The 23,856-nt window shown below is 33.9% G+C and overlaps 2 protein-coding genes across 2 annotated transcripts; one reads left to right on the forward strand and one right to left on the reverse strand.

Moving 5' to 3' along the window:
* The first annotated feature begins 3,354 nt into the window (after window positions 1–3,354).
* Window positions 3,355–11,584, forward strand: LOC100247785 (DEAD-box ATP-dependent RNA helicase 39). Its single transcript, XM_002263604.4, has 9 exons — window positions 3,355–3,981; window positions 4,829–4,924; window positions 5,015–5,203; window positions 5,376–5,516; window positions 7,709–7,849; window positions 8,221–8,363; window positions 10,319–10,448; window positions 10,558–10,606; window positions 10,954–11,584. Exons 1-9 carry the CDS (start codon window positions 3,445–3,447, stop codon window positions 11,433–11,435), a joined length of 1,908 nt encoding a protein of 635 aa, XP_002263640.1. The 5' UTR covers window positions 3,355–3,444; the 3' UTR covers window positions 11,436–11,584.
* LOC104877949 (uncharacterized) lies at window positions 11,538–12,177 on the reverse strand. Its single transcript, XM_010647521.3, has one exon. The coding sequence runs from the start codon at window positions 11,966–11,968 to the stop codon at window positions 11,582–11,584; it is 387 nt and encodes a 128-aa protein (XP_010645823.1). The 5' UTR covers window positions 11,969–12,177; the 3' UTR covers window positions 11,538–11,581.
* Window positions 12,178–23,856: the final 11,679 nt, after the last annotated feature.

Raw genomic sequence — 23,856 nt, forward strand, 5'->3', positions numbered from 1 at the left:
ACCGAGGAGGAAGTGATGGTACGATGTTTTCTTCAAAAAAACCAAGACAAAAAGGTCATATGGATCATTTTTTCACTCCTAATACAGATATGGTTGTTCAAAATCGAAGGAGTGGAAAGATGAATCAAACTACCATCAATGATGCCTACAAAAATGAAGTAAGAGAAAGAGCTTGTATGCTTATCACAAGATGGATGTATGAGGTTGTTATTCCATTTAATGCAGTCACATATCCGAGTTTCCAATCAATGATTGAGGCTATTGGCCAATATGATGTGGGTATGAAATGACCAACTTTTCATGAGGTAAGAGTTACTAACCTTAAGAAAGAATGGGCTCTCACAAAAGATTTGATGAAAGATCATATGGTGGAATGAGGAAAAAATGAATGTTCAATTATGTCAGATGGATGGACCAATAGGAAAGAGAGAACTTTGGTGAACTTTTTGGTTAATTGTTCAAAGGGAACCATGTTCATGCAATCCATTGATGCTTCTTCAATGATTAAGACGGGAGAAAAGATGTTTGAGTTACTTGACAAATGGGTAGAGCAAGTTGGTGAGGAGAATGTTATTTAAGTTATAACAGATAATCACTCAAGTTATGTGATGACAGGTAATAAATACTATTTCTTGAATTTTTATTTACTTTTAAAATTTGAATTATTTATCTTGATAACTTATATAAATTTATTATCTACAATGTCACATAGGGAGGTTTTTAGAATTAAAGCGCCCACATTTGTATTGAACACCATGTGCTGCACATTGTCTTGACTTGATGTTGGAAGATATTGGAAAGCTACCAAACATCAAAAGGACATTAGAGAGGGTTATATCACTAAATGAATATATTTATAATCGCTCAGGGCTACTCAACATGATGAGGGGGTTTACTGGGAATTACTTAGGCCTGCTAAGACTCAGTTTGCAACTGCTTTCATCACATTATCGCAATTGCATGAACAAAAAAACAACTTGAGGAAGATGTTTACAAGCTCAAATTGGTTAGATAGTAAATGGGCAAAAGAGCAGAAGGGGAAAACTATAGCCAACATACTTCTAATGCCTTCATTTTGGAACACTATTGTGTTTTGCTTAAAGGTTTCGGGTCCTCTAGTTCGTGTGCTTCGTTTGGTTGATGGTGAAAAAAAAGCTCATATGGGATACATCTATGAGGCCATAAATAGAGTTAAGGATACAATTGTGAGAAGTTTTAATGGAAATGAAGAGAAATACAAAGAAATCTTCAACATCATTGATAAGAGGTGGGAGATTCAGCTTCATCGGCCTTTGCATGCAGCAGGGTACTTTTTGAACCCGGAATTCTTATATGATAAACCAGAAATATAACATGATGCCTAGATTATGAGTGATTTGTATAAATGCATCTTAAGGCTAACAAGAGACCCTACTAAGTAAGAAAAAGTTATGGTCGAAGTGAGTTTATTCACAAATGCCCAAGGACTATTTGGGAATGAGTTAGTTGTTAGGACAAGAAAGACTAAAGCACCAAGTTGGTTATTTAGTTTTGTTTATTTAAATGATTAGATTGTATTGTTGTTAAAATAGGTGAATTGTTTCACTAAATTGTTAATATCTATACTACAGTTGAATGATGGGTTGCATATGGAGCTTCAGCTCCAAATTTGCAAAGGTTTGCAATGAAAGTCCTCAACTTAACATGCAATGCATCAGGTTGTGAACGGAATTGGAGCATCTTTGAAAATGTAAGTGACCAAAATAATTACAAGTAATAGTCTAATAGAGTCTTGAATGTAACTTAAAAGTTAAAACTTTAAAATATAATTATAAGCTTATGAATTTTTGCAGATTCATAGCAAGAGGAGAAATAGGTTAGATCATCAACGATTGAATGATTTGGTATACATTAAGTATAATCGAGCCTTGAAGAGAAGATACAATGAACGTAATACCATTGACCCATTTTCTTTGAAAGATATAGATGATAACAATGAATGGTTGATAGGAAGAATGGAAGATGAAGATTCTCATGGAGGTGCACAAGATGATTTTGTATTTGATGATGATAATTTGACATGGGGTGATGTTGCTAGAGCTACTGGAGTTGAGGAGGCCGGGTTTGATACTAGAGTTAGAGCTAGAGCAAGCTCAATCATAATACCACCAACGAGGGGGATAGCTTCAAGTTCTAGAACTTTGTCTTCTCATTCACTAATAAATTAAGATGGAGATGGAGACATAGTTGATTTAGCAGATGAAGAAGATGGGGAAGACTACAAATGTGGTGATGGAAATGATGATGATGATGATTTTGTTGATTTAGAGGAGGAGTTGACGATTGCTTGTTGTGGACAAATTTGTTATTTAAGTGTTTTTTTAATGATGTTTTTGAATTGTGGACAAATTTCATGTTTTGGACCTTTTGGTTTGGAAACTTTGGATTTGCATATGTATTAGGCTATTAACAATATGGATTTAGATTTGTTTTTATGCTTGGAATTCTTTATTTTTTATGTTTTTTTGTTGATTAAATAGAAGTTTTGGATGATATTTGATGATTTATGTGTTTAGGACAAAGAAATGATTGTTAAATTTGATTATATTATATAAAAATATATATGTAAATTAGGGTGCGCCTCACTTTATTAAAGCCTGCGCCTTAGGTGCGCCTTGCACCTCAGGCTCTAGGACTACTTTGCGCCTTGGTGCGCCTTGAGCTTTTTAAAACTATGGAGAAATGTTTAGAAAAACTCTTACTGTTTTGGGAGGATTCGATATTGTAGAAGGCTTTAAAATTCTTCAATGCTTTTTCATTGTTGGAAAAACAGGAGAGCTTTCAATTTGTTTTTTTTTTTTTGACAAAATTCATTGATGTTTCATATAATTTTATATATTTATACTTTTAAGATTCTCGTAGCATTTTGGTTTTTTTCTATTTAATTAAGAATAATCTATTTATATTAATTAATATAACTAAATTGAATTTATTGAGTTAGTTGAATATAAAAATATAAATATTAAAATTTTTTTTAGTAAAAAAAAAACACCATTTAAAACTTATAATTGAAATCTTTGATCCCGTGGGTTGTATTATAGTTCGAGCTCCATACGAGGAATAAGTTATTAGGAAATTCGACTTAAGAGAGTGGTTGCATATGAGAATCTACTAAAAAACTAAATTGATTAAATGGATAAGATAATATCCATATTAAAAAAATAATTGCCACCTAACAATTTTTTTATATTAATTCACTTTGATATATTTTCGTTGAAAAGAAATTATATTTGATGTTTAAAAAAAAAAGTTAATACTTAGGGATTCAGATTTCTTTCTATCAAATCATCCGAAAATAGAAAGAATTAAGGGTAGTTATGTCATTTGACCTAAGCCCTTCATCTTCTATGGGTGATAATATCACGCACACAGCGGGAACCAGAGTGAGAAGAAGAAGAAGCAACCATGGGAGGAACTGGAAGAACGCTGGTTGGCCTTTCTCTCTCCTCAAACCTCTTCTCTTTCTCTCTCCTCTCTCCTTCCATGAGACGCCCGCTTTACAAACTCGCAATCCCCACCACCACTAGGGTTTTTCTAGGGTTTAAGCCAATCTCTTGCTCCTCCTCCTCCTCCACCACCGCCATTGAAGCAGACCAAGCACTGCAACCCATGAGGCACTCCATTCTTCTAGAGAAGCTCAGGTTCAGACACCTCAAGGACTCTGCAAAATCCCCACAAACCAGGTCACCTCCACTGTCAACGGGTGGAAAAGAGGGTGAGCCTGGATCAATGAAATCTCAGAAAAAACCCAAGATGGTTTCAAGTTTTGAGGAGCTGGGGTTGAGTGAGGAAGTGATGGCGGCTGTGAGGGAGACAGGTATTTCAGTTCCAACCGAGATTCAGTGTATTGGGGTCCCAGCTGTGTTGGAAGGAAGGAGTGTGGTTTTGGGTTCTCACACTGGCTCTGGCAAGACTCTCGCTTACATGTTGCCTCTGGTTCAGGTGATTTTCATATTTGTTCTTTGGTTTGATTCTGGGGTTGTTTTATCTGGAGATATTTGTTTTCTAATGGAATTTCTGAATTGTTCGAGTGCTATCTGCAATGTACTTTAAGGCTTTTTTGGTAGACAATCACTTGTAATTAAACACCTTATGAATCTGTTTACGATTTTTTTTTTCAGGTTCCTTGATTGCATTTAATTTTTTTTTTCCAACAGTGCCAAGCAATTTAGAGCCTGTTTGATAGTGGAAATGAAAGTGAAAATGACTTTTCAGGATCCCTTTCATTTGAGAACTGAGAACATTGTGTTTGTTGGGTTTTGGATCATTTTTAATTGTTAAATGTGATTGCATTTCTTGAAAATGACGTTAATCTCAGAAAATGTTTCAAAAAAGCTTTTTGACAATGTGTTGCAAGATATACTCTCTGTGTTAGTATCACTTTCTTGAAACAGAAAACAGAAAACAGTTCTCATTCTACCATACAGGCACTTGTGTTCTGGAGTAATTCCATAAGAAAGAAGGTGCTACCTGCCCTTTTCTAAGCTAAATGGGGACTTTCAATCTTGCATATGTGACATTTGAAATAGGCTATTAAAATATTATTTTTTGATAGGCTATTAAAATATTATTAGCTGGCCATCAGAATCATTCTACTGATGTTTCATACCCACCCTAAATTTTAAACAATGTGTATATTGATCCAGCATTTTTTGAAGGCAATCCACATCTCTGTTTATGATTTCACCTATATTCGGAAGCAGTGAAAGTTGCACAATATTTATGCTGATACTGCAAACTGTGTCCCATATGAATTTAAAGTAACAGTTTTGAGTTGTTGATGTTATAGCTACTAAGACGGGATGAGGCACTCTCTGGTGTGCTAATGAAGCCAAGGCGTCCTCGAGCTGTTGTGCTATGCCCTACAAGGGAGCTATCTGAGCAGGTTTTTGCATACTTCCTATAGAATTTGGACTTCAGTTAAAACTAGGAGTTCTTGAATCTTAACTAATTAAGCATTAGAGGAACTTTGCAGGTGTTTCGTGTGGCAAAATCTATCAGTCATCATGCACGGTTCAGGTCCACTATGGTAAGTGGTGGTGGCCGTCTAAGACCCCAGGAGGACTCATTGAATATACCAATTGATATGGTTGTTGGAACCCCTGGCAGGGTTCTTCAACATATTGAGGAGGGGAATATGGTTTATGGTGAAATTAAATACTTGGTGAGTTTAATCTTGTAATTTTATGTTAAGGAGTATCCATTGTCCTATGTTTGTATGTGTGCAGATCATTTGTCAATGTATGGAAGCTTGTAAACAGCTCTATGCTCTCATGTCTTTATGCTACTTGGTAATTGCTGTGTCACACTTAGTAATGGTGGCTTTATTTTAGTAGGTGTTGGACGAGGCAGACACGATGTTTGACCGTGGATTTGGTCCCGACATTCGCAAGTTTCTTGCTCCATTAAAAAATCGTGCATCAAAATCTGATGATCAAGGATTTCAAACTGTTTTGGTCACTGCGACAATGACAAAGGTATCGTAAGTTGCACTATCACATTAGTAGATGTCTAGGATACCCATTATATCTTCAGAGGCCTTCATTGCCCCATGAAAATGAATGTCTCATAGCCCCTCCAGTATTTGAAACATGACATTTTGTTTTCGTGATATTTAAAACCGAGTACATTTTATCATGATAATATTTATATTGGATGGGTTTTAGAGGAATTATTTTAAAGTGATAAGGTCATATTTAGGTGATCAAAATCTGATGATCAAGGATTTCAAACTGTTTTAGTCACTGCTACAATGACAAAGGTATCATAAGTTGCGCTATCATATTAGTAGATGTCTAGGGTACCCATTATATCTTCAGAGGCCTTCACTGCCCCATGACCCTCCAGTATTTGAAACATGACATTTTGTTTTCGTGATAATTTAAACTGAGCACATTTTTATCTTTTTGGATTGTTAGATGGGCTTCTGCTATGTTTGGGTCACAGCAACCAGTTTGGTAGGCAGGCCTACAAAAAGGTTGTCTGGCGGTACACTTTGTTTTCTCTAGGTCTTTTAAGCTTTAGGCTTGGTTTGGGGGGGCAGGTTGTTGTTGCCCTTTCCTTTGGCTTGCTGGAAGGTGCTTTTTGTATACTCTGTGTGTACTGTGATGCACCTCTTTCAAGTGCTTTTAATTTTAATCACTCTTTTTACATATAAAAAAATAAAAAAATTGGATAGGTTTTAGAGGAATTATTTTAAAGTGATAAGGTCATATTTAGGTTTCAACAATGGATTATTCGTTTTTCTAAACCATCTCCCACCACCCAAAAAAAAAGGAAAAGCTGATTTTTTTGCTAGTGTTTTTTATTTTATGTTTTCCTTATTCAAATGTAAAGATAATTAAAATTTAGCTCTCTCCTTTTTTTTAATCCTCTGTCCAAATGTCTAGTTGATATGTATTTCCTTATAAACAGTGATTTTTGATGCTCAACCATGATTCACTAGTTATATTTGAATGTGGGCTTTATTTTTTCTAGTTGTGCTGTGTAAAGAGCAAGCATCTGTTTGTGTTCTTCATTTTGTATTTATTATTGTTTTTTACCCTTCTCTAATAAAACTTTGTTTGGTATTAAAAAATTGTACATCAGTCTTTCTCTACCTGAGTATGGTTTCTTAAAAGAGCTTTTTATTTGTTTTTGCTTGGGAAGGACAAATTCTCATGATCTATTGGTGAAATTCCCCAAGGACTGTAGTATGTACCTCTTTCCAACTTCCCTGATCCTTTTTATCATTAAAATATAGTATAACCCTAGATGGTGAAGGTTGAGCATAGTAACAGTGAAAAGCTCCATTGAACAACTTATGAAATTTCAAACTTGGGTTAGAGATAAATATAAAATTGCTCAAGGCTCATTAACTTGTAGGCAAAGAGGTACATACATAAACACACGTGTGCACATGCATACACATGTATAAGTTTCTCTTTAGGGAAATCCAGAACCAAGTCAACTGAGGATAGCCTTCTTGGGGTTTTTAATTTACTAAGCTTGGTAAAGCTCTATAAGTTGTAAGGGGAGCAACTAGGTATAAAATTTTTATAGGTGAAGAAGAAATATATATATATATATATATATAGAAGGCACTTAACAGATATGGGGCACGATCTTGGTGTAAAAGAGGTATTGAGTTGGGGACCTGGTTCTGTCTTGAATTTAGTTTATATGAGGTAGCATGGGGACCTGGCTGGGTGCATTTATAAAATCAGAACAGCCACTAGACTTCTGACCCAAAATATATATATATATATACAGCCACTACACATCTAAATAGTGATACTTTCAATTTTTAGAAAAGGATCTCAGATTCATGATATATATATTCATGATGGCCTGTGTTGAAGGAGTGACTATTGGTTAAATAAGAATCAAACATCAGACTAGATTTGAAAAGGAGCCTTATATCATTCTCAGTGTGTTTATGAGTAATTATCTCACAGAGACATGAAGTACATAAAAAATGATTTCTCCAGAAGCTCCTATATTGGGTATAACATAATCTTAAACTGTTTTTTGAAAGCTACCTAATCTTTGAAGCCCTACCTTGGTAATTTAGTTGCTAGTTGGTTACTTCTCGAAGTTTCTTTGTCAAATTTCAGCTCATGGGCTCTGCTTTTACGTGAATTGTGGTCTTCAAAGAAGCTTTATAGCTGATCTTTGGGAGGTTTTGCAGGCAGTGCAAAAGCTGATTGATGAGGAATTTCAGGGAATAGTACATTTGCGCACTTCAACACTGCATAAGAAGATTGCATCTGCTCGCCATGATTTTATCAAACTTTCGGGTTCTGAAAACAAGCTGGAGGCATTATTACAGGTCTCCCTTTTTGTGCACTTCTTTTTAGTTAGTAATGGCTATAAAGCTAATAATATATTAATAATAGAGATATTGAGAATTACAACAAAATTGTTGTAGCTCTAGCTCATCTAGAACTTAAAAATGCAAGTTGAGAACTTTACCTAGCTCAGCTTGGTTGAAGCTCAATTATATTTTAGACCCAGTCATTTTTGGCTAGTTGGCTGGGTGTTGAGCTGTCCCAGGCCATTTGACAGTCCTATGTAGTATAATTGGCATTTCAATGGAACTCAGTTGCACTACAAGCCTGGACAATTTTGGTATTGGCTACTCAATGAGTACTCCTCGAAAAGCAGTAAACTCACATGGGCTATTTTGTGATGTCAAATCAGGTTCTTGAGCCAAGTTTGGCAAAAGGAAACAAGGTAATGGTGTTTTGTAACACATTGAATTCTAGTCGTGCTGTGGATCACTTTCTTGGAGAAAACCAAATTTTCACTGTCAATTACCATGGTGAGGTGCCAGCAGAACAAAGGTGAGATGATGCAAGGTATTTAAATTTTTTTTTCCCTGGTTATATGTAATACTCACAATTTGCATAGTAAATGGGGAAAAATATTCAAATGGAGTGATGTAAAGCAGCTTTTTCCCCCCTTTTTCCATAAACATGGTACTCATTCCAGAGGTTACGCAGTCATAGCAGGTCTTCCAGTCTATATCAACATTACTTTTAGGTGACTATATTTGGACAAGCCTTTTAGATGGTTCTCTTGGCTGTCGAAATGATATAGGTAGATTTGATGAATATCTTTTAACTAATTTGTCTCTTGGGTAGGTAAGGGTACAACCTAGGTCCAAGTTATTGTGACCCTACTCAAGTCACGATCTTCATTCAGATAATGGAAAATTTGTTCGTACTATTTTTGATTGGAAAACTTGTTACCTGAGTGGGGGCATTAAGGTGGGCGGATATTGGTTCGGTTGAATGGGTAGGCCCTGATGGGGTTAACTGCTGGCCTGATCTATCAAAAAAAATTTTTGATCAGAAAATTTGTTTGTAATATTTATACATAATTAATTTGTAAATTGAGTGAAAACTAAGTGAAGAATTTTTTTTTATACATAATTAATTTGAAAACTGAATTAAAACTAAGTGAAGATTTTTTTTTTTTTTTTTTTTTTTTCAGTTTTTGAAACTCAAAAGCTTGTCTGAGTCAAGTCACTTGTGGTGGGTCTGATCGGTAGTGGAGCCAGAAAATTAATTTAGTGGGGGACAAAAAAAAAATATACTCCCCTTAGTCTAACCCAATGGTAAGTACTCAAACCCTTTGAAAGGAGGTGAGTGCTTGCACCCCCCTTCCCCCAGGGGTCAAGGTGGCTCTGCCACTGGTCCTGATGCCATGAACATAAGCATGAGCAGAAATAGCAGAAAACACGGTCTCTTCATGGCCTTTGCTTCCAATGGGAGCATTTACCATATGTTGGTCTTGGTATGAAGGAAATTGTGCCTTATTCTCCGTTTAGTGATCCCTTATGACAGCATGCCTCATATTTGTTCCTGAACTGTGCGGTTATTATTTGTTTTTTGACCTTTGGGTTTTACTGTGATTGCTGTTTTGCTTCAACCTGTTACTAAAATTTACTTTTAATTGAAGTTGGTAAGAGAATTCGTGTGTTAGGAACATGGGAGAATTGTCGATCCTAGTTGGAATGAAGTGAACTGCAGTTAGTGAGCCGATAAAATCTAAACAATCTTTCAGTAAATAATCATTCTTAGTGTTTACTTTTTGAAGAAATAGGATGTTACCAACTCTTCTATTCATTCAAGTGCTCACATTGAATCTCTGATGTGGCTTATTGGTCCTCTCTGAATCCTCTGGGATATGCAATGTGAAATTAGCATAGAGTTTATAATGTGTTTGGTTGCATACTAAAGCACTTTAGAGTCGAGGAACTAAGTGGAGTTTAGATGCTGTTGTGGTAGAGCTTCTAGGAAGATGTTTTAGAATTTTAAAATTGTCCATATATTAATAGCAACCTCTTTGTAAAGATCTTATTAGGGAAGCACTTTACTAGAAGTTACAGCAAATTGGCCAAGACGCTAAATACAATGTCTAATGCAAGAAGCATATTGCATCACTTTGTTAAACATGTTTAATGTGGTAATTCTTGAGCTTGAAAGTGCATTTTTGGTTTCGAGGATGCAGTATTTTTATCTCTGTTTTCTGTGCATCTTGTTTTCACCACTAGGTCATTTGAGGCATCTAGAGCTTGTTGATATGTGTTTATGTTCCTGGTATCCCCTGATTTAGATTCTCTGTATTATGGTGCTCATCCCATGAAGTTACTGCATCCCACTATGTCATTTTATTTGAATGCCTCTAAAGTCCGTGGATCTTTGCTCATGTGAAATGAGACCATGTGATAGTGCTCTTTGTAAATCCATAAAATATTAGAAGTTGCTAAGCTGCCTTTTTTCTCTATGCCTAGGGTTGAAAACCTCAAGAAGTTTAAGACTGAAGATGGAGATTGCCCCACATTGGTATGCACGGATTTGGCTGCTAGGGGATTGGATTTGGATGTTGATCATGTCATCATGTTTGATTTTCCCTTGAATTCTGTAAGCATCATTCTTTGACTACTTGTTGAGGTTTGAGAAGATCTTCTGTTTTTTCACTCAACTTTCCTCATATTTGGAAACTAAACTCTGTTTTTCTTTGACCTTTTAGATCGATTACCTCCATCGAACTGGAAGAACTGCACGAATGGGAGCAAAAGGTATGCATACTGGGTCTCGGCTTCTCTTTTTCTTTGCTTAAAAATAATGGGAAAAAACCTTCTCTTCTTTTCTTTGCATGGAAGTGTTTATAATAATATGAAATGAAATTGCATGCTGTGCATTACGGCTCTTATTATGTCACTCAGTGGAGCATAATCTCAAGTCTTTGGGGTTGGTGACATGAAATCATGAATGCTGAATCCTTCCCACTTGTAGAACTAGAACCACATCTTTTCTGTATGAATTGGGTGGGTGGTGTGGAGGTGAGGGTTTGGTTTGGTTAGGTCTGTGGTAGCAAGGTTGAGGCACATTGCTGAGTTGCTAAACCAAATACTTCTCTCAACAGGAAAAGTGACAAGTTTGGTTGCTAAGAAAGACCTGCTTTTAGCCACCCGAATTGAGGAGGCCATAAGGAAGAATGAGAGCCTAGAAGCTCTCACTGCAGATAACCTCCGAAGAGATGTTGCCAGGGCCAAGATAAGCGAGCAGAAGGCAAAGAATGCCAATTTGGTAAAAGTTTCAAAGCAGAAAAACAAGACTAAAGTGGAATCAATGAAGTCCTCCAGCAAGGCTGCCTCCACTCAGACATCAGGAAGAAAAACCTTGGGAGGGAAATCTGGAAAGGTATCTCCTCCAACAAAATCTAAAAAGACAGTCAAAATATTGAAGCCCTCAAAGTCTTCCTCTGCTGGAGGTGGTTCAAAAAGAGCGTTATCAGGTGTGATGAAACGTGCAGACAGCAAGAGGTCCAGCTCAGTTAAGTCTTCAACTTCGAAGCTTAGTGTCGTTGGATTCAGAGGCCGCAGTTCTTCATCCATCAAGAACTAATCAAAGCCCAGATTATTGTAATCAAAATTTTGGTTAAATTTATCTATAAATCCGGTTCTTTTGCACTTGTATGTAAGTTTGTTCAAAATCAATATTGAATAATGAAACATTAAATCAGCATTTCAAATTTCATACACATATTTCCATCACTTCAAGCTCAGGGTTGCACCAGAAGTTTTGGCATTAGAGACAACATTTCCTGCAGAATCATAAATTATAACACCAGAAAAATCAGGCAGCTGGCACTTCCCTCCCATGAGTATGTTCCTCTGCCATACTGATGCTTCCCCTTCTTCACCATCACCATCACCAGGCTGAGCCCCATGTCTAGCTATGAACATTGCATCTGAATCAACTTGTATAACAGGATCTGCATCATGGAAGCTGTGGCAACCACCACTCAAACGATGCCATTTCCGCGAATGGGAGGCACACATGAACAAAGCAAAAGCACACAGCAGAAGGGTTGCTGCTGCCAGGACTGCTTGAGATTGGCCGGTGAGGGGAGAAGAGAGGAGAAGCTGGGGAGCCATGGGAAATCTGTTTGAGGGTGAGTTATGTCATATGTGTGTGTAGTGTGTAGAAAGCTGGTTTATATATGTAGTAGACTCACTGTTTGCTAAATGGGGTTGCTGGGTTTAGGACAATGGAAGAGGATTTGGTAGGGTTTTGGAGTAGGGAGGTTTTGAGTTGGTTGTGGTTTCGGTGATCTTTGACCTTTGTCTCTTCATGCTTATGTTGGTTCCTTACTTTGGGTATTTGGCATCATTTGCTATATTATAGTCAATTTAATTGAATAATATCATTCCCATCTTTATTTTAGGCTCCGATCATCTTTAAGCGGAATGGAAAAAAAAAAAAAAAAAAATCCTTACGCATGTTTGGCCTATCGGAATGGGGAATAGGGAATGGGAATGGCCTATTAGAATGGGGAATGGGGAATGGGAAATGAGAATGGATATTTTTATTTTTATTTCTATATCCCTTTTAATATGAATGAATTTAGTGATTATAATTCTTGTGTTTGATTACACCAGGACTGTAAGATTAGAGTGATTGTTTATTTCAATTTCAATGTTAGGCTAGAAGGATTATTTCTTTTCATTTTGATGTTAGGTAACAATGAAAATAAGAATGGAAAAAAAAAATAAATTGACGATAATATTTATACACATAGTTTAAAATATTTTTTTTATTTTCATTACCAAAAAACCTTCTTTGAGAGTTTCCTTTTTTCTAAATAATAAAAGATTGTTTGGTTGTGTAATTCGAAAACAATGTTTTATTTTGAAAAGCAATTTTTATAGCAATGTTTGGTTGTTATTTTCTAAAAATAGTTTTTAAAAGCAAAGTGAAATACAAAACCCTTTTTTAGATAAAGTAGGAAGTTGTTTTCACATAAAGAGAAATAAAAAAAAAACTATAAAATAAAATAAATAAAAAAATAGAACACGGTACCTTTCTTCTTTTATTCTCTCTCCGTCACCCAATAACATTACAAAAAATCTTTAAATACGATGTTCTTTTATTTCATTCTCTATTCACCACTCAATACCAATACAAAAATCTTTAAATATAATATTCCCTTGAATTATATATATGTATGTATGTATATTGATTTTTTCAAAATTTTTTATTAAACAAATAGATTTCAAATTAAACAACACTTAATACAAAAAAATCATTCATTTTTAAAAATATTTGAAACTCAAAAACTGATTCAATTAGTATTAGAAAATTGTGGAACTCAAAATCGATCAATCTAACATTAGAAAGTCACATATGAAAATTCTGATTAAGATATAAAACATGTAATTAAAATATTCATTTATGAGAAATATATTTGAAGTACAAAAAATACAACCAAGGTATGAATAATGTGATCAAGATACCAAGATATGAAAAACATCACTAATTTATGTATGAAAAAAATGATTTAGTTATAAAAAAAAATATGACTGAGGTACAAAAAAAAATGTATTTAGGGTACAAAAATGTGACAATAATATTGTGATATGGAATTTGTGATTAAAATATGAAAAGTGTAACAAGACCTTTAATTTATATATATATATATCACAAAAACAAAATTCATCTTTTATCATGCTAAGTACAAATTTGATTATCTTACTCGTATTCGAGTATTAATTATCAAGTTTACATGAAAGTTTCTCTTAAATATAATAATTGGCCAATTAAAAAAGAGTTAGGAAGTTTTTATATTTTGAGAAGTACATAATTTAATTCATTTAAATTTCTTCTTTGGTTGCATTTATTTTTTAACCATCTTTTATTTTATTTTTATTTTATCTTTAATATACATGTGTCAATAATGTTATAAATAAGTAATTGTTGTAAATACAGTGGTGAATGACCACATTGATGGTTATTTATGAACTCTATTTACTCATCTTTAAGATGAGTAATGGGGGTTCATATTGTGAAGCCTATAAAAGGTTTCTTACACCCTATGTAAGAAGCATCCCGAGAAAAAGAAAGATATTCTCTTCCTCTCATTCTCTCTCTCTTTCTTTCTTTCATTCTCTCAACATTTCTCTTCTTTGATTTCTTTCTCCCCCCCTCTCTCTCTCTCTCTCTCTCTATATATATATATATATATATATATATTATTAAAGTACTACATAGTCATCTCTACTTTTATTTGAGTCACATTTATTCTCATTTTACAACACGTTATCAACACGAATTGCTCTAAAGGTAATTCTCGTATCTTAAACTTGAAGTTATTTATATAGAATAAAATTTTACATATTTATATTATTGTTGATTTGTTTTGTTACATATTGTTAAAAGTTATAAACAAATTATTTGATTTTGTTTATAATCAAAGTTTACCAATGCTATCAAGTTATTATAACCGATTCTAATAATATTGTTTTGTCATATATATGAAGTTATTTGACAATGTCAAATATCACAAAACTTGATTATGTGGCACTTGACATTTCGGGAAAGAACTATCTATCTTGGATCCTTGATGCTGAAATACATTTTGATGCAATGAACCTTGGAGCTACGATCAAAAAAGGAAATCAAGCATCCCCGTAAGATCGTACAAAAGCATTGATTTTCCTTCGCCATCACTTCCATGAAGGTTTAAAAAATGAGTATCTTACGGTAAAGGACCCTTTTACTCTATGGAGTAATTTGAAGGAAAGATATGACCACCAGAAAATTGTGATTATCCCAAAAGCTCAATATGATTGGATGCACCTAAGGTTGCAAGATTTTAAAACTGTTAGTGAATACAACTCCGCACTTTTCAAAATCAGCTCTCAATTAAAACTGTGTGGAGAAAAAATCACAGAAGAAGACAGGTTAGAGAAAATTTTTACTAAGTTTCATGCCTCGAATGTGCTTCTGCAGCAGCAATATTGAGAGCGTAGATTTACAAAATATTCTGAATTAATATCATGTCTTCTTATTGTTGAACAAAATAATGAGCTTTTGATGAGAAATCACTAGTCTCGTCCAACTGGATCTGAACCATTCCTTAAAGTGAATGCAATATCATCCCAAACTTGTGGATGTGGATGAGGACGAGGATGTGATCATGGTCGTGGAAGAAATCCCCGATACCATGGTTCTTATAGTAATAATTATCAGAAAATGAAAGTCTTATTGCACCACTAGAAGTGGAACAATGCTGAGACAAAACAAGAAAATGGGAAGCGCTTACAAGATGAACCTCCTAAGAACCATGAGAATAATTGTTATAGATGTGGTATGAAGGGACATTAGTTGCGTACCTATCGTACACCCAAACATTTGGTCGACCTTTACCAAACATCAATAAAAGAAAAAGGAAAAGAGATAGAGATGAACTTTACCGATGGTGATGGATTGGACCTAACCTACTATGACATTGATTTCTTTGAAGGTCTCAATGAAAAAACAGACCATTTGATAAATGATACGAAAATTAACATTGATTGGTGTTATTTTATATATGAAATAATATATTATTATGTCTTATATTTACATATGATTTTCTTTGTTATTTCCATTATGCCTTTTTTTTTTTTTGTTATATATGAAATCCATATGTTATTTGGTCTCAAGATGAATGAGGATGATGTATGTCTCATAGACTATGCGACCACACACACAATTTTTCGAGATAAAAGATATTTCCTCGAATTGACATTAATAAAAGCTAATGTAAGTACTATATTTGGTACTACAAACTTAGTTGAAGGCTCTAGAATAGCAAACATAACCTTGCCAAATGGAACTAGATTCCATATAAATGACGCTTTATATTTTAGCAAATCCAGAAGAAATTTGCTCAGTTTTAAAGATATCTGCAAAAATGGATATCATATTGAAACTATGAATGAAGATAATGTAGAATATCTTTACATTACTTCCATTATATCTGGCAAGAAGCTTATAATGAAAAAACTCCTGGCTTTCTCCTCTAGGTTGTATCATACAACTATAAAGTCTATTGAATCATATGTTGTCGTGAACCAGAAGTTCAACGACCCAAAAGTTTTTGTGCTTGGAAAACAACCAAATATCTCTCACTTACGAATCTTTGGTTGTGCAGTATATGTACCAATTGCACCTACACAACGCACTAAAATAGGTCCCCAACGAAGACTTGGGATTTATGTAGGTTTTGATTCTCCATCTATCATAAGATATCTTGAACCTTTGATAGGCGATGTTTTTACAGTCCGCTTTGCGGATTGTCATTTTAATGAGAGTGTTTTCCCGTCATTAGGGGAAGAAAATTCAATTCTTGAAGAACGATGAGAAATTAGTTGGAAGACATCTACTATGACCCATCTTGATCCTCGTACAAATCAATATGAATTAGAAGTTCAAAGGATCATTCATTTGCAAAATCTTGCAAATCAATTACTAGATCCATTCATTGATACAAAGAAAGTGACAAAGTCACATATCTCGGCTGCAAATACTCCAACACGGATTGATGTCCTTGTAGGATAGTTAACAAATGAATTTAAGATACACCTGAAGCGTGGTAGACCTATCGGCTCAAAGGATGTAACTCCCCGGAAGAGGAGAACCCAAGAAAACTTGGCACTCTAGAAAAAGCGTTCAAAATGACTGATCAGTTTAAAATTGATAAATCTATAGTCCTAGAAAAGGCATAAATAATGCAAAAAACCCTTGAAGAGACACATATTGAACAAGAAGCGCTTAAAGAGCCACATATTGAACGAGAAGCCCCTGAAGAGGTATAGGTACCTGAAAATTGTGAGATCTCAGTAAGTTATGTACACACGAGAGAAAAATGGGATCGAAATAATATTGTTATTAACAATATTTTTGCTTTCCAAGTGGCCTCTGATATCATAAGAAATTATGAAGATTCCGAACCACGAAATGTGAAAGAATGTTGACATAGAAATGATTGGCCAAAATGGAAAGAAGCTATATAGGCAGAGTTAAACTCATTAACAAAACGAGAAGTTTTTGGACCTATAGTCCAAACACTTGAAGATGTAAAGCATGTTGGGTACAAATGGGTATTTGTACGAAATCACAATGAGAATAATGAGATAATAAGATATAAAGCGCAATTAGTAACACAAAGTTTCTCGCAAAGACTTGGTATTGACTACGAGAAAACATATTCTCCCGTCATGGACGCAATCACATTTCGTTTCTTAATTAGTTTTGCAGTCTCAAAAGGACTAGATATGCATCTCATGGATGTTATTATAACATATTTATACGGATCCATGGATAATGATATATACATGAAAATCCCTGAAGGATTTAAATTGCCTGGAGAAAATAGTACAAAGCCTCATAGCATGTACTCAATCAAGTTACAACGATCCTTGTATGGATTAAAGCAATCTGGACGCATGTGGTACAATCACCTTAGCAAATACTTGCTAAAAGAAAGGTATATGAATAACCCTATAAGCCCATGCATCTTCATTAAGAAATCAGAAACCGGATTTGCAATTATTGTAGTGTATGTTGATGACTTAAATCTTGTTGGAACTCTTGAAGAGCTCACAAGAACAACAAATTACTTGAAAAAGGAATTTGAGATGAAAGATCTTGGAAAAACAAAATTTTGTCTTGCCTATAGATCAAACATTTTCCAAATGGAGTTTTAGTACATCAATCAACATACATGAAGAAAGTTTTGAAACGTTTTTATATGGATAAAGTGCATTCTTTAAGTTCTCCAATGGTTGTCTGATCACTTGATGTGAAAAAGGACCCATTTCGTTCTTGCGAAAAAGATGAAGAGTTACTTGGTCCTGAAGTACCATATCTTAGTGCTATTGGTGCACTTATGTATCTTGCCAATTGTACACATCCAGACATTGCTTTTTCTGTCAATTTATTAGCAATATACAATTCCGCTCCAACTTGAAGACATTGGAATGGTATCAAACATATATTGCGTTATCTTCGCAGAACTACTGATATGGGTTTATTTTACTCAAGGGAATCAAAGCAACAATTGTTTGGATATGTAGATGCAGGATATCTTTCAGATCCACATAAAGGTAGGTCACAAACAGGGTATGTGTTTAATTGCAATGATACTGCTATTTCATGGAGATCTGTCAAACAAATAATGGTGGCCACATCATCAAATCATTCAAAAATACTGGCAATTCATGAAGCAAGTCGTGAATGTATATGGCTAAGATCTATAATCTAGCATATTCGGGAATCATGTGGACTCTCCTCTATCAAAGGTGACCCGACAATATTATTTGAAGATAATGTTGCATGCATTGCACAAATAACAAGGGGTTATATTAAAGGAGATAGAACTAAACACATTTCACCAAAATTCTTTTATACACATGAACTCCATAAGAGTGGTGAAATTGATGTGCAACAAATACGTTTAAATGATAATCTAGTAGATTTATTCACAAAATCATTGCCAACCTCAACATTCAAGAAGTTAATACACAGGATTGGAATGCGTCAACTCAAGGATATCGACAAGATGAGGAGTATGCTTGTAAAAGGGTGTTAGTGTACTGCACTCTTTTTTCCTTTGTCCAGGTTTTGTCCTACTGGGTTTTCCTGGCAAAGTTTTTAACGAGGCCGTCCTAACATACCAAGAAAAGAATATTGTACTTTTTTCCTCTGCTAGGTTTTTCCTATAGGGTTTTTCACTAGCAAGGTTTTAATGAGGCATATTCTTTTAATATGGTGGTCATCCAAGTAGGAGTGTTGTAAATACAATGGTGAATGACCACATTGATGGTTATTTACGAACTCCATTTACTCATCTTTAAGATGAGTAATGGGAGTTCATATTGTGAAGCCTATAAAAGGCTTCTTACACCCCATGTAAGAAGCATCCCGAGAAAAAGAAAGATATTTTTTTCCTCTCATTCTCTCTCTTTCTTTCTTTCATTCTCTCAACATTTCTATTCTTTGATTTCTTTCTCCCCTCTATATATATATATATATATATATATTATTAAAGTAATACATAGTCATCTCTACTTTTATTTGAGTCACATTTATTCTCATTTTACAACAGTAATGAATGACCACATTAATGTAATAATTAATTAAAGTTCATTTATGAACTTTATTTATGAGTTTCATTTACTAATCTTTAAGATGAGTAAATATGAACCTTTTAGGAAAGCCTATAAAAGGGTTTTCCATCCCTTATAGAATCCATCCCGAGCAAAAGAAAAAAAATTTCTTTCTCTCATTCTCTCTTCTTTTTATTCTCCCAATTCTCTCAATTTTCTTCTTTGATTCTTTCCTTCCCATTATATATTATTATCGAAATAATGTATATTTGTTTCTCTATTTTTATTTGTGTTGCATTTATCCTCATTTTATAACACATTATCAGCACAAATTACTTTGAAGGTATTTCTCATATTTTAACCTTGAAGTTGTTTATATAGAATAAAATTTTAAATATTTATATTACTATTGTTAAATTCATTTAAGTTGTGTTATATATTGTTAAAAACTATAAGAAAATTATTTGATTTTGATTATAATCAAAAGTTATACCATTGTTCTCAATTTATTATAATCGATTCTAATGATATTGTTTTGTCATATATCTGAAGTTATCTGACAATGTCGAATCTCACAAAACTTGAATTTGTGACACTTGACATTTTGGGAAAGAACTATCTATCTTGGATCTTTGATGCTAAAATACATCTTGATGCAATGAATCTTGGAGCTATGATTAAATAAAGAAATCAAGCATCCCTGCAGGATCGTGCAAAAGTGCTGATTTTCCTTCGTCATCATCTCCATGAAAGTTTAAAAAAATGAATATCTTACGGTAAAAGACCATTTTATTCTATAAAGTAATTTGAAGAAAATATATGACCACCAGAAAACTGTGATTCTCCCAAAAGGATGATATGATTGGATGTACTTGAGGTTATAGGATTTTAAAACTATTAATGAATATAACTCCGCACTTTTCAAAATCAACTCTCAATTAAAGCTATGTGAAGAAAAAAAATCATAAAAAAAGACATGTTAGAAAAAACTTTTACTACATTTCATGCCTCGAATGTTCTCAGCAAGCAGTAATATCGAGATCGTAGGTTTACAAAACACTCCAAATTAATATCATGTCTTGTTGTTACTGAACATAATAATGAGCTTTTGATAAGAAATCACCAGTCTCGTCCAATTGGATTTGAACCATTCCCTGAAGTGAATGCAATATCATCCCAAACTCGTGGACGAGGATAAGAACGACGATGTAGTCGTGGTCGTGGAAGGAATCCCCGATACCATGGTTATTATGGTAATAATTCCTTAAATTCGCAGAAAAGGAAAGCCTCATTGCACCACCAAAAGTGAAATAATATTAAGGCAAAACAAGAAAATAGGAAGTGTATACAAGATAAACCTCCCAAGAATTATGAGAATAATTGTTATAGATGTGGTATAAAGGGGCATTGGTCGCGTACCTATCAGACACCTAAACATTTGGTCGACCTTTCCTAAGCATCAATAAAGGCAAAATGAAAAGAGATAGAAATGAACTTTATCGGTGGTGATGGATTGGACCTAACTTACTATGATATTGATTTCTTTGGAGGTCCTAGTGAAAAAATAGTACATTTAATAAATGATGAGAATGCTAACATTGATTGATGTTACTTCATATATCCAATAATATATTATTATATCTTATATTTATATTTGATTATTACATTTTTTTTATATTGTTATTTACATTATGCCTTGTTTTTTTTTAAATATTAGTTATATTTAAAATCCTCATGTTATTTGGTCTCAAGATGAATGAGGATGACGTATGTCTCGTAGACTGTGCAACTATGCACACAATTCTTCGAGATAAAAAATATTTCCTTGAATTGACATTGATCAAAGCTAATGTAAGTACCATATTTAGTCCTACAAACTTAGTTGAAGGCTCTGGAAGAGCAAACATAATGCTAGCAAATGAAACTAAATTTCATATAAATGATACTTTATATTCTTGCAAATCTAGAAGAAATTTGCTTTGTTTTAAAGATGTCCACAGAAATGGATATCATATTGAAACTATGAATGAAGATAATGTAGAATATTTTTACATTACTTCCATTATATCTGACCATAAACTTATATTGGAAAAACTTCTAGTTTTTTGCTCTAAGTTGTATCATACAACTATAAAGCCTATTGAATCATATGTTGTTGTGAACCAAAAGTTCAATGACCCAAAAGTTTTTGTCCTTTGGCATGACAAGTTAGGTCACCTAGGGTCTTCAATGATGTGTCAAATAATCAAACACTCACATGGACATCCAGTAAAGTACCAAAAGATTTTTTTACCTAACGAATACTCATGTGTTGCTTGCTCACAAAGTAAATTGATAGTCAAACCATCTTTTACTAAAGTCATCAAAGTCACCAATCTTTTAAAAAGAATACAAGGGGACATATATGGGTCTGTCCATCCACCATATGGGCCATTCCGTTATTTTATTATCTTAATAGATGCTTCTACTAGGTGGTCACATGTTTGTCTCCTTTCTACATGTAATGCTGCCTTTTCTAGGCTCCTTGCACAAATGATTAAATTACGAACACAATTTCCAAACTATCCAATTAAGACAATACATCTTGATACTGCTGACGAATTTACTTCTCAAAAATTCATTGACTACTGCATGTCCGTAGGAATAGATATTGAGCATCATGTTGCTCATACCCATACCTAAAATGGTTTAGTAGAATCCTTTATCAAATGTCTCCAATTAATAACTCGACCATTACTAATGAAAACCAAGTTACCTACTTCTGCCTAGGGACATGCTATTATGCATGCTACAACTTTAGTCCGTATTCGACCTACAACTTACCATGAATACTCCCCTTTCACAACTTGTGCTTGGAAAACAACCAAATATCTCTCATTTATAGATCTTTAGTTGGCAGTATATGTACCAATTACACTTACACAACGCACTAAAATGGGTCTCCAATGAAGACTTGGGATTTATGCAGGTTTTGATCTGCATCTATCATAAGATATCTTGAACCTTTGACAGACGATGTTTTTATAGCCCGCTTTGTAGATTGTCATTTTAATGAGAGTGTTTTCCCGTCCGTAGAGGGAGAAAAACTGATTCTTGAAGAACAACAAGAAATTACTTGGAACGCATTTAATACGTCCCATCTTGATCCTCGTACAAATCAATGTGAACTAGAAGTTCAAATGATCATTCATTTGTAAAATATTGCAAACCAATTACCAGATGCATTCATTGATATAAAGAAAGTGACAAAGTCACATACCCTAACTGCAAATACTCCAACACGGATTGATGTCCTTGTAGGACAGTTAACAAATGAATGTAAGATACGCCTGAAGCATGGTAGAATTGTCAGCTCAAATGATATAAATCCTCAGAAAAGGAGAACATTAGAGAAACTTGACACTTTAGAAGAGGCCATCAAAATGACTGATTAGTCTAAAATTGAGAAATCTATAACCCTAGAAAATATACAAATAATGCAGAAAACTCTTGAAGATGTACATATTGAACAAGAAGCCCTTGAAGAGGCACGGGTATCTAAAAATTGTGAGATATCAGTAAGTTATGTACACATGGAAGAAAAATGAGATCGAAATAATATTGTTATTAACAATATTTTTACTTTTCAAGTGGCCTCTGATATCATAAGAAATGATGAAGATCCCGAACCACGAAATGTGAAAGAATGTTAACATAGAAATGATTGGCCAAAATGGAAAGAAACTATGTAGGCAGAGTTAAACTCATTAACAAAACGAGAAGTTTTTGAACTTGTAGTCCAAACACCTGAAGATGTAAAGCCTATTGGGTACAAATAGGTATTTGTACAAAAACGTAATTAGAATAATGAAATCATAAGATATTAAACATGATTAGTAGCATAAGGTTTCTTGTAGAGACCTGGTATTGACTATGAGGAAACATAATCTCCTGTCATGGACGCAATCACATTTCGTTTCTTAATTAGTTTGATAGTTTTAAAAAGATTGGATATACGTCTCATGGATGTTATTACAACATATATATATGGATTCATGGATAATATACATGAAAATCTTTAAAGGATTTAAATTGCCTGAAACAAATAGTACAAAGCCTCGTAACATGTACTCAATTAAGTTGCAACGATCCTTGTATCGATTAAAGCAATCTGGATGCATGTGGTATCATCACCTTAGTGAATATTTGCTAAAAGAAGGGTTTGTGGATAACCCTATATGTTTATGCATCTTCATTAAGAAATCAGAAGCCAGATTTGCAATTATTACAGTGTATGTTGGTGACTTAAATCTTGTTGGAACTCTTGAAGAGCTCACAAAAACAACAAATTACTTGAAAAAGGAATTTGAGATGAAAGATCTTGGAAATTTTTTTTTTGTCTCGGCCTACAGATTAAGCATTTTCCAAATAGAGTTTTAGTACATCAATCAACATACATTAAAAAAAAAAATTTAAGCTTTTTTATATGGATAAAACACATTCTTTAAGTTCTCCAATGATTGTCTGATCACTTGATGTGAAAAAAGTCACATTTCGTCCTTGTGAAAAGGGTGAAGAATTACTTGGTCTTGAAGTACCATATCTTAGTGCTATTGGTGCACTTATGTATCTTGCCAATTGTACACATCAAGACATTTTTTTTTCTATCAATTTATTAGTAAGAGAAAGTTCTGCTCTAACTCGAAGACATTCCATATCAAACATATATTACGCTATCTTCGCAAAACTACTGATATGAGTCTATTTTACTCAAGGGTATCAAAACAACAATTGTTTGGATATGTAGATGCAGGATACCTTTTAAATCCACATAAAAGTAGGTCACAAACAAGGTATGTGTTTAATTGTAATGATACTACTATTTCATGAAGATCTGTTAAACAAACAATGGT

The sequence above is a fragment of the Vitis vinifera genome, chromosome 18 (assembly GCF_030704535.1).
Source record: "Vitis vinifera cultivar Pinot Noir 40024 chromosome 18, ASM3070453v1".
Lineage (NCBI taxonomy): Eukaryota > Viridiplantae > Streptophyta > Magnoliopsida > Vitales > Vitaceae > Vitis > Vitis vinifera.